Source organism: Mixophyes fleayi, chromosome 7 (assembly GCF_038048845.1).
Source record: "Mixophyes fleayi isolate aMixFle1 chromosome 7, aMixFle1.hap1, whole genome shotgun sequence".
NCBI classification, from domain to species: Eukaryota; Metazoa; Chordata; class Amphibia; order Anura; family Limnodynastidae; genus Mixophyes; species Mixophyes fleayi.
In genome coordinates, this window is record NC_134408.1 from 12,482,840 (window position 1) to 12,498,003 (window position 15,164).

At 45.5% G+C, this 15,164-nt stretch overlaps 1 protein-coding gene across 4 annotated transcripts; it reads right to left on the reverse strand.

The window, feature by feature from the left end:
- Positions 1–124: 124 nt before the first annotated feature.
- On the reverse strand, positions 125–14,228 carry SH2B1 (SH2B adaptor protein 1). Of its 4 annotated transcripts, XM_075179081.1 has the most exons (10): positions 12,811–14,223; positions 9,987–10,825; positions 9,392–9,493; positions 8,699–8,790; positions 7,664–7,773; positions 7,156–7,344; positions 6,788–6,999; positions 6,526–6,697; positions 4,367–4,466; positions 3,222–3,348 (listed from the first exon to the last, which is right to left on the reverse strand). In XM_075179081.1, the coding sequence occupies exons 2-10, from the start codon at positions 10,797–10,799 to the stop codon at positions 3,330–3,332; spliced, it is 1,809 nt and encodes a 602-aa protein (XP_075035182.1). In that variant the 5' UTR covers positions 10,800–10,825; positions 12,811–14,223; the 3' UTR covers positions 3,222–3,329. The 4 variants fall into 4 exon arrangements, with proteins under 4 accessions (XP_075035180.1, XP_075035178.1, XP_075035181.1 ...); XM_075179079.1 differs by lacking the exon at positions 4,367–4,466 and having other exon boundaries at positions 125–3,348; positions 7,664–7,770; positions 12,811–14,226; XM_075179077.1 differs by lacking the exon at positions 4,367–4,466 and having other exon boundaries at positions 125–3,348; positions 12,811–14,225.
- Between the last annotated feature and the right edge of the window lie 936 nt (positions 14,229–15,164).

The following is a 15,164-nucleotide window of genomic DNA, read 5'->3' on the forward strand; positions in this document are numbered from 1 at the left end:
GATCTGTGATTTGCCCTAGAGATAGGGTTGGTCTGTCTGTGACCATCCTTGCAGACGCCACCAAGGTAATAAGCCCCATAATATAAAATGAAAGAAACACAAGAAGACGCGGGGGAGGACAAAGCGTAGTTAAGTGTTTTTAATCTTGTTAAACAATACATTTTTGTACTCGAGGAAAGAAACAGCTTCTCCTTTCCCACTTTTTTGCTTCTTTTTTTTATTTTTTGTATCTAAAACCGATCCAACAATTTTGTATAATAAATAATTTAAAGATATACTTTAGGCAAATAGATTTTTAAACGTAAATACGGTTTTACAAATGCAAAATAAACAAACAGAAAACCTTAGATAAAATAAAAACAGCTTCAGAAAAAAAAAAAGGTACCTATTTTCACTATTACACAGTAGAAAAATAAATTAAAAAAAAAAAAGGATTACTTAATTGGGAGAAATATATATATATATATTTTATATATATATATACATACACACATACATAAAGCAGAATTAAAAGCAGACCACACCCTTGTCAAAATGTAGGTTAAACATCCAATTGAAATGATGGACTGATTATGCACTGTTTAATTATATCGGTCGCATATGCACAACGGAGGCCGCCATCTTGTGGGCCAAGTAATTCACTGAGAACTAGTGACGTCAGCGAGCCATGAAACTGTAATAACCTTCCAGGTTATCAATTTAATAAGAACTAGCGATCTCACTGAGACGTGAGACTTCGAGCAGCAATTTAGAAGAATATTAGTTCATCACAAAATGGCGGCCTCCGTGTTAATGCTATGGGTACGCTCAATCAGGTTTTACAGTAGAAAACAGTGCACGCATCCTCTATTCCCTATACGTTCTAACTCAAATCAAAAATACTACTACTCTGCCGCAACTCACTAAAGGGTGAGCTGGCATTGTCTCAGGATATGGGGAGAGGGAGGAGGTACCTTGGGCTGCAGACTCCGGGAATCTTAGGAACACCACGGTTCGTGGTAAAGCGTACCTAGACAGGCGATTTAACAATGACCTGCTACTGCCTGCGCGTTCCGATGCCTTCCGCCTTGGAACGCGTTGTTAGAAAGCGCTCAGGTTGCCTACCTCTTGTAAATAAAGCTTACATATATTTAATATCAACACGCACTTCATCACAAACGTACATTTTGTAGAAACCTTCTCTGGTTTGTCATCGGTTTTGTTCAGAGACTGTGATTTAATAGCTCACACTCCAGTGAAGTAAAATCTTAGTAGGAGGTTTTGTTTTGTCTGTGTCGCAGGTTGGGTCGACAAAGTGTGTAGTCGGCCTTAACCAGGCTTCAAGGTCAGCAGGGAAAAAAACCGCTCCGAGCGGCAGGTTGGAAAAAAGACGAGAAGTACCAGGTTACTGTAACCTTTGGGTCGAAGCCGTTACTGACCAGGAAGGCCTTTTCTGATAGACATAAAAGAACAAAAATATAATAAGAGTGCCCCCTTTTGGTGAGAGGAGGCCATAGAAAGACAAGCAGCCTGTAATACTTGTGGAAACTCTAGTGCTACATTTCATTACACGTGTACCTAATGTGAATTGTGGTAAAGAAGGGGATCCACGACCCCAAACTAATTAGAATTTGCTAAGTATTCCACGTACCGTTGAAGTCATTGCCCCCTCTCCTTTCCCAACTGTACCAAATTTAAACTAAGAGGTGGGAAGTTTGTGTTAAATGACCCCCTCTTGTGAACCGCAATTCATCGACTCGCTGCTCTATCCATTCACACCTCGTATCGCCAGCTTCTATAGTAAGGAGATGTGGGCCTATGTCTGGTTTATGGTACCTCCAAAATTTATCGATTTACTTCAAATCCACTTCCAATTAGTGTAATTATTATTACGAACGATCCGAGGTCTGCAAAGGACCATTGTTGATCCCCATATAAAGTGTAACCCACCGTGCTTGTTGCTTTTCCAGATCATTACGGTTTCAACCAAATTATTTCGCTCAGTACCTAAATGGTGAAGCCGAGTACCTTTAAAGCGGAGTCAACAGCTACACACTGTTGAGGAAGCCCTCTTGTGGGGTAAACCAATATCCAGCCATTTAATTTACCAGACATGTACGTAATGTCGCTAGTTACTAGAAATAAAAAAAAAAAGTTGAATAATGGTCCAGCCCACAAACAGTCAGCTTTCACGATGTGTAGGCGTCCGAACATCTTTAATCTTTTAATGCGTTACTTGTGTAGCTTCTATTTCACACATTTAGCGGCAGATTCAATTCGGCCACGTTAGTCAAGGATTAACGCGCCGTTAGAACTATTACCGTTAATACGGTAATTTTAACCCTGAGAGGTGCGAGCAAAACTCAGCGTTAAAATTACACTACTAACGGTAATAGCGCGCAGGCCGCGTATTGGCCCCTTAGTGTCAGGATTTGAGCTTGTCCCTCTCAGTGATTACGGCCACTGCCTTCAGAGATTGGGTCTTTTCCTTTATCCCACAATAGACAGATATGAATTTAATTACCAGAGAGAAAATGCAAAGTGTATAAGACCCCACGGAGGATGTAATGGTGATGGATGAGTAATCTAGAAAGACATACAAGCTGGGCGAGGGGACACTGTACATTGAATTTAGCAGGGGTGCCCACCAGGCCTTGGAGCTTACACCAATGACAGGCCATGCAAAAAACAAGTGCTTAAATGTCAGGAACGAGCAGGCTCCTAGTGTATCGTCGGTTTAGTGGAATTTAATGTAGAGATGCCAATCAGGCAGAGTATAGGGTGCGCCTAGCCTTGGCAAGGCCCGTAGTGTAGGACAAGGTGGTATAAGCAGTCAAGGAACAGGAGGTGTAGTGGGAACAGTAATGTGTATGTAGTGTTTCCTATGACCTATACTGGTCTGTGTTCAGCCATAGCAGAACCATGTTAGTGTGTCGCTTTCAGAGCACGGAGAGTATGTAACTACAAAGGCAAGCTGCAGAAAGCAGGTGATACAAGAGCAGGGATAGAATGAGGAAAGCTTAAACTCCAAATATGTGCGTTAGTCACTCCCCATTCATACAAAGGAATACTGGTTGTTTACTGCCCGCGCCCGTAGAGCGGCGTTGGCGTCACTTGTGTCCTCCGAGCTAGCCCCCCCTGGCTGGAGCTGCTGCAGACGGATGGCGGCCTCCTCCTGGTCTTCGGCAGGTGTGGCCCCCTCCTCGTGCTGAGCGGCTGGGGGCTCCGGAGGGGGTCTGCTGGCCAGGGGTTCCTCTGGGGGAGAGGTGCTGAGGGGGTGCCAGGGGGGCTGCAGGGTCCCCTCTGCGCTCTGGTGACGAGACAAAGGGTGGGGGGGCAGTGGGGGAGGATTACGGCTGCTGGCTGCCTCTGCGGAAAGGAACAGAAAAGAGCCAATCAGCGACAGATCCGTGAACTAACCCACCGCCAACAACAGACTCCATCCTGAGCCAATCAAATAACTTTTAACCCGTGTTTCAAATAGAATACAGTAACCGGTGGATGTGATAGAAAAAGTACTTATGTTCACAAGTATCAAAACCGTTCTTAGTGTCTGTATGACTGGGCCGCATCATTACGTGATAGGGTGCAAGGTTTATTCTTGCATATGACTATGTTTGGATTCGCGACTCCGGGAAGTGTTCCTCAGTAGTCTGAGACATCAACCGTGTCTATGTAAAATAATGGTCCTGTCCCACCCTTATCGCGGCTTTATTTCAACATATATTCCATTCTGGGAGGGTTTCTGTATATGATGAATTACCACAACTGAGAGGAACAGTACCGGAGGTCTCATAATAATACACCTGCAATCCCCACTTGATCAAAAATAAAAACCAAATACATTTCAGAAATCTGTATTTTTTGGATTGTAATAAGTTAATAAAAACATAAAATTTGGGTAGAATGTGGTCTGAATTTGGGATACACTTGTTGCTGTCCAACAAATCATTTAAAAGATGTTCGGAACCCTGCAACTTCTTTTGTTCTGCAGCGACAGTGTCACGGGGTAGTTGCTCATCGCAGCCAGAGGTGGCGCTACAGGGACACTGTTCAGAGGAAAGCCTCTGCCTGGAAATTATTATTCAGTGTTGTCTTGATGATAACCCAATTGTTTGAGAAAATATAGCTGTAGATTCACTGAACTTTCTATGTTTTATATTAGAAGACAACCTGTATAGTTTCATTGCATGTGTTTGTTAGGCAGTATTTTTGTTACTGTTTCAGCCTTGATGCTGCATACAGACAGTAACCTGGTACGCTATACATAATATGCAGAATGGCACACGCCCTCTATACGCTCACCTTTCTGGGAGGGCGTTCCCAGCAGGAGGGATCGCAGCGGGGGAAAACAGAAGGGGCGTGAATGGTTGTAGTCAACACTTACATACAGTCATTCGCTCCAATGGAGATGGGGTTTGATGGTGAGTCTGGGATGCGGTGGACAACCTCACACACGGTCGTTCTACTGTCAGCCCTGTCTCGGCCTGCAAAGAACAGACGGGCCCAATCAGAGAAAAGGATGAGGTGGGGGGAGTAATGCATGGTGGGAAGCAGGAAGCAACTCCGCAGGGTCTCCTCTGCGTCCTCTAACAAAGATATAACTAAGGACTCAGGTCTGCTTAACACAAGACTGCCAGCAAATGTCAAGAACATGACAATTATATATATATATATAAATAAAGTTTGCTTATTCAATCGGTCTCCTCCCGGACCTTGAAGTATTATGGCGGGGGTATCTGTATGCAAATGAGGTGGGAGGAGACAGATTCGGCAGCAGTTTAGTACAAAGAAAAGGGCAGTTGCTGCTGTATTGGGCAGGGATGAGGTTATTTCAGCTCCTCGATATATTGAGCCACAGTCAGCTGGTAGATATTTTAAAGAGACCAATGTAGTTTGAAGCCGGTCACTTTTAAGTCTCATACTCTGGGATACTTTACATGCAGCCGTGGTCTGGTGTCTTCAACTTCTATATTGTAACCCGTGAGCACTTTTTCAACAAAAAGACAACGTGCGGTGTTCACTGTTTGTTATCTACTTGAAACAAAAAAAATGCTTTTGAAAAATGCATTTAAACAGGGATCAGTGATCCCTCCTTTCAGCTGCAGAGGCCAGACCACAGTCACATGTAAGACCAACTAGAGAAAGAGACGTTTCAGATTGAGAGGAGTTATTGGCACATACAGGGTGGGTAGAGTACAGGAGCAGAAATGGCAGATTATAGTAAAAGCACACAGGAGGAACGGGTTACAATGCAGTACTGATTTATTATAGCTATATAAAAGCCTGCTCTCTCAAGCACCCCTGGGCTCCGGATATTACTGCATGTGTCTTAGGTGGAGATGAATGAGATGTGCATCAAAGCGGAGCAGCCGGACTGCTCATTAAATACTGCAAACAACTCAAGGATCGCTGCCCAATAAAACCTACATAATATTGTTGTAAGGTGCTACAGATTAGTACTCTGCCCCCAGTGATGCTGGGACGAGAGAGCAGAAACAGGGACAACGCAGATCCTTACAATATATATAAATATATATATCCCTGAGGAAAGTACTATATTGAAATGTCGGAATGGATTAAATATACCCTTTTGATACAAATTACAATTCGTTTTAAATCCTTGAGTGTCGCCTCACCTGGAATCTATTTATTGTACTATCCATACAAGTGAAGTACTGAGGAAAGCAACATGGTAATGTACACGTTATTTATAAGTGCCAAGCACCTGGATACTATCGCTGTCTATCTATACATATATCTATATATCAGGCACTGTAAACTGCGCCCTCCTACATCACCCCACTAGAAGCAGCACAGAAGAAGATTTTTATTCAATTCAAGTGGTTAGATATACTCAACTAGAGAGTATATCTAACCAACCACTACAGTTAGCTGCATTAGTCCGATGACCATATTGTCCATGTTAATTTACCCAATTTGACATTACTACAAATGCACTCAAGTCTTTAAAAGTGGCCTTCCACCTTCAGGTGACTAATTTATTGGCATGTAAATGCCTTCTAGGAACTCTTACTAAATACATTCCTTTATTTTCCCATCGCCAAATTCTCCGCTTCTTAGAGATTATATATATATATATATTAGGAGGTGCTCCGAGGTATATGTAACCAGAGTGCCGTTAAGGCGCATTTCCCAGGGCTTAAAATACACGTATGTATTTCCTGCTGGCAAAGAATCACAGAAGTGAGGAAGAAAGAAAAAAATAATTTAAACCTGTTTAATAAAAGCTGTAGGGAGGCGCAGGAAGTCAATCTATTAAGGTCACCAGAAGGCGCACATTTTACTATGTTAATTTACTATTACCCTTTCTATATACTAGGATGATCTGCATTGTCCATATGTTGCTCTCTCTCATGCCAGAAACGCAGACACATGCGGGACCAGGAAGGTGGAGACATCCACATCTATCAATCTAAACAGAGCGTGAACTGATCGCTGCCCTTATGTCAATGAACGCTTCCACTAGGAAAGTCTGCCGTTCACATTGAAAAGACACTGGTGCGATTTCGGCCCTGCTCTTACCGTGTAACCTCTGAGAAGACACGACGTAGCTGATGAGGGTGACATCGCTGGAGCCCCCGGATTCGAGGGGGATGGGGTGCACGCGGAAGTGTTCTAGCATGTCAAAGATGGTCTGAAACCAGAGATGCTGAACCCGACACTGACCGTCCTCGTTGAGGGACAGGCGGAGGTGCTGGAGGCGAGAGGACGCAGGTTTAGGTGAAGAAGAGAAGGTACACAGCGGACAACGAGGTAAGGAAGCCTCTCGGGATTCTTGGCTCACCTTGGCTTTGCCCTGGAAGTTAAAGGTCAGCACATACTCCCCTCTCCGCGTCTCGCTCTGCCGCACCAAAAAGACGCCGTGGCTGTTGGTGCCTCCTGCTAAGACCAGCTGTGCCGCTTTGAGACGTGAGAGGGTGCCGTGGAACCACTGGTACTCGGACAATGGGTGCTCCCCATCTCCAGGGTCTGGTTCTCCTTGGAACAGGAATGAAGCTGAAGAGAGGGTTGAAATACAGGATAATAAGTTCCAAGGACATAAAACACCTTCCCCCCCCTCCCCCCAATCACACAGACCGATTGTTCTATTTCCTCCTGGAGTTAAAAGCTGTACAGAGCACCGTGACCTATTCTCCTCCCGTGTAATCATACCTGTAGTGTCAGGTGTATCTGGGAAGGGGGCGCTTATAGAGTTCTGGGGCCTCTCCCCCTCGTCGATCGGTGCTCTTGGAGGCAACTCTGGCGGGAGGAGCTCCAGAGAGTCAAAGTGTGAGGGCGTCATAGAAACGGAGCTGGGCGAGATGGAGGCAGAAGGCCGATCGGATAGGCCCCCGTAGGCCCCTGTTCATATAGAAAGGGACAAGGTCACGCAGTGTGTGCTCCACAGCAACTAAACATAGGTCACACCCTCCTCATGCTTTAATCTACCAAGTGAAAAGCTGGCACAATGGAAGCAATCACTATCCCAAGCAGACTATTCTCCCCTGCGAGCCAATATCGCGATCATGTCACAGATTTACATTACGGTACAGCTGGAAGTGACGGGCAAGATCACAATATGTATTCTGCTATTACATAATAAAGTTCCACTGAATCGTATTTTTGGTTCTACAAGAACATAAATAAATGAAGGGTACAGGCGGCAGGCAGGTAAACGTACCTTGGCAGAGCTGTTCGCTGCTCTCTGTGGGCAATAGAGGTAGATCCCGGCTGGGCATGCTTTCCGAATGATTGACTTGTGGAAGGTCTGAGGTGTCGACCTTGTCCCTGCTGATTAAAGGGCACAGGTTACTATGGGGGGGAAAGGTAAGTGCTCTGGAAGGAGACAGGTGAGAACACGGTCACTACTCAGGCACCACAGAAATAAGCAACAGGACACAGAAGCCAAAATGCGTCTCGACTAATAATATAACATTCATTTTCAAGACTTCTACCATCTATGCTGATGCTTAGGAAAATATATTCACCGCTCTAATCCATTCTCTTACTGAGTTTCTCCTACCCGAGTGACCCACTCCCTATTTAAGTTGCCCATACACGGCCTGAATTGGCCTATGGCCAAATCTGAAAACACCAGCTGGTCAATTTGACGGGGCCCTATAAGCATTGTCGGCCAATAACCACAGACTTGGTCAAATAGGTCATTGTCCAAGTAGATTTACCGTTCATCCCGACTGACAACGGTTACATTTATAGGCCCTAATGTCTTTTTAGGCCCACACATATTATGGTTATAGCAGGCAAGTCTGAAATGGCATAAATGGATGTCAAAATCATGGGGAGGACACGTTTAGTACCAAAACAGATTCTGTCTTCTCAACTGGGCCAATTCAAAAGATAAAGAAACGTAAATGTAGAATAAAATAAATAAATGAAAACAAGGAAGAATTAGGATTTAATTACTGCATAAGAAGAGAGTGACTGTGAATATATAATAGTAGACTCAGACTCGTGGTGTCTGATAACTCTGCTCTACCACTGAATGACCAGATTGGTGGCCAGACATACGGAGGTCCACACTGCACAGATTAGGTCATTGGTCTGTTCAGGGCACATGACTGGATTTTAGGAGGATCCTTGTCATACAATGCAGTGCTCGGCCAACCAGATCTTCCAACCAGCTTGATCAAAATTCCATCCAATCCAATTGTTACAAAAATCACCTGAGACTACAAAGTGGGTGGGCGACTCTTACCTGGACCTCATGCAGTCCTGTATGTCAGACAGCCATGACCTCATTTGCAGGGGGTCCACCGACTCCAGGATGTATTCCGAGGAATTCTCTGTCTGCGGAGCCAGGAAAATAACCAATCATGCTGTGCACTGAGCGCACACTACCTCAGCCTCTAATCCCCTTTGTCCAGTATTAATACATTGTATATATACAGTTATGTCTTGGCTCATTTGGGTAGGGCCATCTTTTTGTATGTTATTTATATCATGATCCACTCAATATACAGCGCTGTAGAATATGTGGACACTTCATAAATAAAATATTTATAATTCTTTCAGTTAGAACAATATGGATTGTACTTCCTCCATAACTGGCAGTCAAAACAGACTGGAGATTTACGGCTGTCCAAATCTCACACACACAGCCGTCTCAATCACATCATCCTAAGAGCTTCTCTATATCTACTGACTAGGTTAGGGGTGGACAAAATGATGCAGGAGACAGTCGGAGAACTATAAGAGCCGTTAGGGTCTTTTGAAGGAGCCAGTGGAGATGGTCATTCAATTACAGAAACCGACAGCTGAAAAGATCCTGAAATCAGCTCTGATTCAACTACTTGATTTAATCTTGGTTCTTGCTCTCACGACACTATTTGTCACATCACGCTCTGAATTTTGTTTGTGTGAAAATGAGATTTCAGCCAATGGTCCTTACCTTCAACACAAAAGTGTTTTCCTTGTCTGGCATCTCCAAAGGGGTTGTGGTCCGCACGTCAGCAATAGACGAACAAAGGATGTTGACCCGTGGCTTTGTGGCCTAGATAAAAACGTACGTTATACACAAACAGTCGACTATGAAATAAAAGGAAAAAGCTGCACAAGTGTCTGAATTTTTTTTTGTCATGTAGAACTAGAACTTTAATGCAACAACTCAATTTCCCTACAACTAGGTCAAGCACGGGGTCCTCAGACCCATTGTAAGATACTCTTCCCCTGGTGATACATTCTATTGCCTCAAGAAAGTACAGAGGTATCAAAGCAATTGAATTTCAAACATTTCCTGCCAGGATAACGGACCACTGATTATACGTGATGGGAGGACAGCAGGTCACAAATGGTGAGGTCCTGGCCTCCAACCCCTTGGTTCTGCTAGCTTAGGTGACGTTCTTACATCAATCTAGAGAACCTAACAGGTTCCCCTACACCTCCTCATACAAGGCAACAATAAAGTTTTGGCAAATTATGAGGAGGACTTCACGAAGGCAGTAAACTATGAATGTGGAAAGAAATGGAGGAGAAGACCCACTGACCTTGGGAGGAATGTAGAACTCCAACAAGTACCGATCACCTTCGGCCTTGCGCAGGAGTAGCCGGCACTTCTGCCATCGGGCCCGGCTGCTGCTGTTGACCTCCTCAGCCACAACGTAATTGAGAACTCCTTCCCGCCTCACATCGCGCAGCTCAGCCTTGGGGGCCGGAGGCCTGCTTAACCTCAGCTTCTCGAATCTGTGTGTCCACCTTTCTCCTCCAACCCTGCTGGCTGAGGAATTGCAGTTGGTGTTGGCCCCTGTCTCATCCGTGGGAGACTCCGCCGAGCTTCTCCACTGCAGGATCCCCCTGACGCTCCCCCGCACGCTCCGACTCACATTGCGCAGCGAGAATCTCTTCTTCAGGCGCGGCTTCGCCGTGGTTGAAGACGTGGAGACGTCCTCCGAGCTATGAGACTGACTGCTGGATAGGCCGGACGTGATCCCAGAGGAGTCCTGCCGAGGTTGAGTCTCAACTGGGGAGGCCAGCGAGGAGTCGCTGCATGTCTCCGACAGGTCCCTGGTGGAGGTCTGTGCTCCGGTGAATGGAGCAATGCTGCAGCGGGTGGGAGACGGGCCATCGGGAGCATGGGTCTTATTCACTTCTGTCTCAAAGTGCTCCACAAAATGCTCCGCGAACCGTTTGGAGAAGCTGCTTTCGGCTCCCGGTGTGGCGTACTGTGGATTCTCGCTCAGAAAAGCCCGGAAACGATGGGCAAAGTCTAGAGCAGCAGCATGAGCATGAATTTCACAGAACTCCTTCCAGTTTGGAGAAGGAGAGGAGGAGGTACCCTCCGGGGGCAGGCTACCGTTCATCGTGGGGGCACCGGCCGGATCAGCTCCTAGATAGGAGGGAAAAAAGAAGTATAAGGATAATCACCACCATTGTTTATTTATAAGCCGCCACAAGACTCTGCAGTCCCTGACCGCCAACATCATACAGGAAGAGTCATACGTAGAAACAGAACAGGGGCATTCAAGGGTTAATGAGAAGGTGAGGGCATGACACATTGGGTGGAGAGGTTTCTGCTCGTTAGAGCTTACACTCTAACGGATAATGCATGGATTTTTATAACATGGTAAATTTTCCTAGCGCAGCAGGTATCCAAGGGGCCTTGTTCAGTTTCCATGGCTATTCCATGACATGCAGCAGTTGCTTGTATGCATGTGTATGTAGATATATACTACTATTAATTATTGGTGGAATCTGCAATATAAGTCAGGGGATTCACATGAATATCAGTTAAAATAAATAAATAAGACTGCTTGGGGGACACAGCCGGCAACATGCTACTTATAAGGGGGCACAGGCCAGCTAAGATTACATGCTTCATTAAGGATTGATAGTTTGGCCTTGGTGTAGCCAAACTGTTGCAACAGAGTTAAATACTAATAGTAGTCCTGGCGGCCTACCAAGTTCAAAATTAGCTTAGACTACTATGGCCATGGCCAATTTGACACTGCACTAATACATATATATATATATATAACCACAACACTGCAATTTAGTGGTTAGCACTACTGCCTCACAGCACTTGGAGTTTGTATGTTCTCCCAATGTTTGTGTGGGTTTCCTCTGGGTGCTCCGGTTTCCTCCCGCACTACAAAGACAGACTAGTAGGTTAATTGGATGCTATCAAATTGACCCTAGTGTGTGTGTGTGTGTTAGGGAATTTAGACGGTAAACTCCAACGGGGCAGGGACTGATGCGAGCGAGTTCTCTGTACAGCGCTACAGAATTAGTGGAGCTATATAAATAGCTAATGATGGCGATATATATAAACAGCAGTTAGACCACGCTCTTATAACTCTAAGCTCTAGCAACTGTTGAAAACCCTGTGAATGCTGTCATATGGATATATTCCAGTGACCTAGGGCAGTGTGCAAGCCTATCACTTCTAGTAGTAGCACTTAAGGCTTGCAGATTCCCAGCCCTGGTGGAGTCAGAAGTGTGAGTCACCAGGTTGATCTACATTCACTGATGTTAATCCCTGTGTATAGCGATACTACAAATAATCAGCTGCTGTATAAACAGCTGTTTCACTTTCAGCGCAACATACTACAAAACCTGTAAAACCAGCTAATAAAGCATTAGTGACTAATGAGCCGTGAAAATGAAAATTTGTGATTACAAGGTCATAGCATATGTTTTATAGTATTAATCAAGTGGTCTGGCCAGGGATTGATGTGTCATACAAAGAACACAGATATTTAGATCATTTGATAACAAATACATTAATTCAAGCAACTACTGCATGTCACAGGAAAACTATAGTATATGACTATAGCTGAGTATAGACACTAAACATGCAAATAAACATATTAAGGGGCGTATTGAATTGTCCGCGGTTTCTGCCACGGAAAAACTATTACCGGTATTACGGTAACAGTAAGCCGGATTTCAGCTTGCAGCTCCCTGAGCCGCGAGCTGAAATCCAGCAAGAAAAGTACCGTAACACCGATATTTACGCGCACTATTACCGTAATGATGGTAATAGTGCGCGGGGCGCGTTACTTTTGGCTGTAACGCCAACAATTGAATATGCCCCACTGAGTTAAGATTTTATTTATATCATGCATTATATTTTTTTTCCATGGACTGCATATAGGATAAAATGTAGAAAAAAAAATAAAAGATGAAATGATCTTAAAAGGAAATAGAAATTGTAGATTAAAAAGTGTTTGTAATTTTATACAATTAAATGATACAGTTATAAGGTTTCCATATAAGAGAGGAGTATGTATTTACTGGTGAAGACTAAAATATAGTCAACAAATGTATATTTTGCTCCATACCATAGAAAGTATAGAACTAGCTTATATTTACCTTTTGATATCCCTTTTGCCTCTCCCCATCCTGTCCCGGGGCCCGGGCTGTGAGCGATTCTTCTGGGTTGTGGCCCCAGCCTTTCTGCCTGACCAATCACTAAGTAAGATTTAGCTCTATAGTACCTTGCTCCCAATGCCTTTACGTGGGTATCAGGTCATTTAGGAATCAATTTATCACTTGAAATTTGTGGTTAGATGAGATACAGTCTGAGGGAGAGACAAGTGGGGCTCCGAATGTGGGGGCTCCTGCAACGTCTGTTTTGTTAACCTGGGGGGGGGGGGGGGGAGTTGCTGGAAATGAGAACCTGAATTATGTTTGTCTGGACTCCCGAGACCGTTCTCCTGTCACTATAATGCGCAAGCTCCAGAAGGATGCCTAAATGTGACACTGGTGGCGCTCTCCTGAGGGGGCTCCCAGTGTCTGATGGGTGGGCTCATAAGAAACCACCTGTGACAGTCCTTAGGAAAGGCCCCTGTGTCAGTGATGGACAGGCTCCTGAGGAAGATCTCCTAAGAGATTAAGGGGTGGGCTCCAGAGGAAGGGCCCCTGTGACAGTGATGGGTGGGCTCTTGAGGAAGGGCCCCTGTGACAGTGATGCTGGGTTCCGGAGGCAGAGCCCCTGTGACAGTGATGGCGGGCTCCTGAGGAAGGGCCCTTGTGACAGTGATGTTGGGCTCCTGAGGAAGGACCCCTGTGACAGTGATGGCGGGCTCCTGAATGGCCCCTGTGACAGTGATGGTGGGCTCCTGAAGGGCCCTTGTGACAGTGATGGCGGGCTCCTGAGGAAGGGCCCCTGTGACAGTGATGGCGGGCTCCTGAGGAAGGGCCCCTGTGACAGTGATGGTGGGCTCCTGAAGGGCCCCTGTGATGGTGGGCCCCTGAGGCAGGGCCCCTGTGACAATGATGCTGGGCTCCTGAGGCAGGGCCCCTGTGACAGTGATGCTGGGCTCCTGAGGCAGGGCCCCTGTGACAGTGATGCTGGGCTCCTGAGGCAGGGCCCCTGTGACAGTGATGCTGGGCCCCTGAGGCAGGGCCCCTGTGACAGTGATGCTGGGCTCCTGAGGCAGGGCCCCTGTGACAGTGATGCTGGGCCCCTGAGGCAGGGCCCCTGTGACAGTGATGCTGGGCTCCTGAGGCAGGGCCCCTGTGACAGTGATGCAGGGCCCCTGCGACAGTGATGGCCTCCTGGTAATGTGAGCTGCGCCCACCACCAGCTCGGAGCAGCCTCAGTAAATGGATCCCCCTGTACGTGTCTCCTCTCCCCAGTCACTGACCCCCTGACTCACGCCTGCTCCCCGGATGACAGCGGCCCCTCCCTCCAGTGATCCCCGGGTCCTCTTGTTGACTGACTCGGTCTAGTCGCGTTCATGGGGCTGCGGCCTCGGTGCTAGTGCGACTGCGCGATCAGCGTGACGTCACCACGAGAACCACAGAGTATGCATGTAAACATAGCAAGAGTGTCTCACGCACACCATAGAGGCGAGGTAAGAGCGGAGTGAGCGTACTGTGCTGTAGCACAGCGCCACAGTGCGGTCATCGTCGACATGGGCTGTACTGCATTGTTGTGATCACCCCTCAGGCACTCTTCTATTCTATATCTATCTACATATATATATATCTATATCTATATCTATATCTATATCTATATCTATCTATATCTATATCTATCTATATCTATATCTATATCTATATATATACTGTCATACTTCCTATTTATATATAGATAGATTACAGTAATTCAGTGTCATATAGTATATATATATTAGTCATTCATTGATCATATTGTTGTATATAAACTAGTGGTCATTGTGTGTAAACTACAGTCACTCAGGACCATATGCTCCAGGTGAAGGGTTGGTTGACTGAGTGGATATTAGGACTTAAAGTAGCTTTTTTTTGGTGAAAAAATGGTATAGTAAGAAATCAGGATAAATTTGTAAGAGAGGAAGTCAGGAATATCTCCAATATGTTAATGGACTTTTACGAACAACCTGGGAGTAAAGGTAAAGGAGGAGTCAAATCGTTTTCCAAACATTTGCATCTGACTGATTTTTCAACCAGAGTCATCCGGCATTCCTAGCCAGGATTTTGGAGCAAATAGAAGCCTTGTAAGATGGCATCCTGATAACGGGAAGTGATATAATTTGGGCATTGGACTCCATGCGAGATTGCTTCATCTACCAACTGACAGACTCATGGAGACACTACCATAAAGGGTGCTCTCACACTCTATATACACATGAATAGACTACTCCTTATAACAAGGACTACACGGTCCCTGTCACGGAATGTTTCTGACTGAAGATCACCTGCAGATATTAGCACTGCAACACAGGGAGGCGCGAAGTCTA

What these genes read in the sequence shown, in the direction of transcription:
- SH2B1 (XM_075179077.1), bottom strand. Translation starts at nt 10,799, where the DNA reads ATGAACGGTAGCCTGCCCCCGGAGGGTACCTCCTCCTCTCCTTCTCCA. An exon ending in AGATACACCTGACACTACAG is followed by an intron (nt 7,000 to 7,155) that starts GTATGATTACAC and finishes CCCTCTCTTCAG; the next exon opens with CTTCATTCCTGTTCCAAGGA. An exon ending in ACTTCCAGGGCAAAGCCAAG is followed by an intron (nt 6,698 to 6,787) that starts GTGAGCCAAGAA and finishes TCTCGCCTCCAG; the next exon opens with CACCTCCGCCTGTCCCTCAA.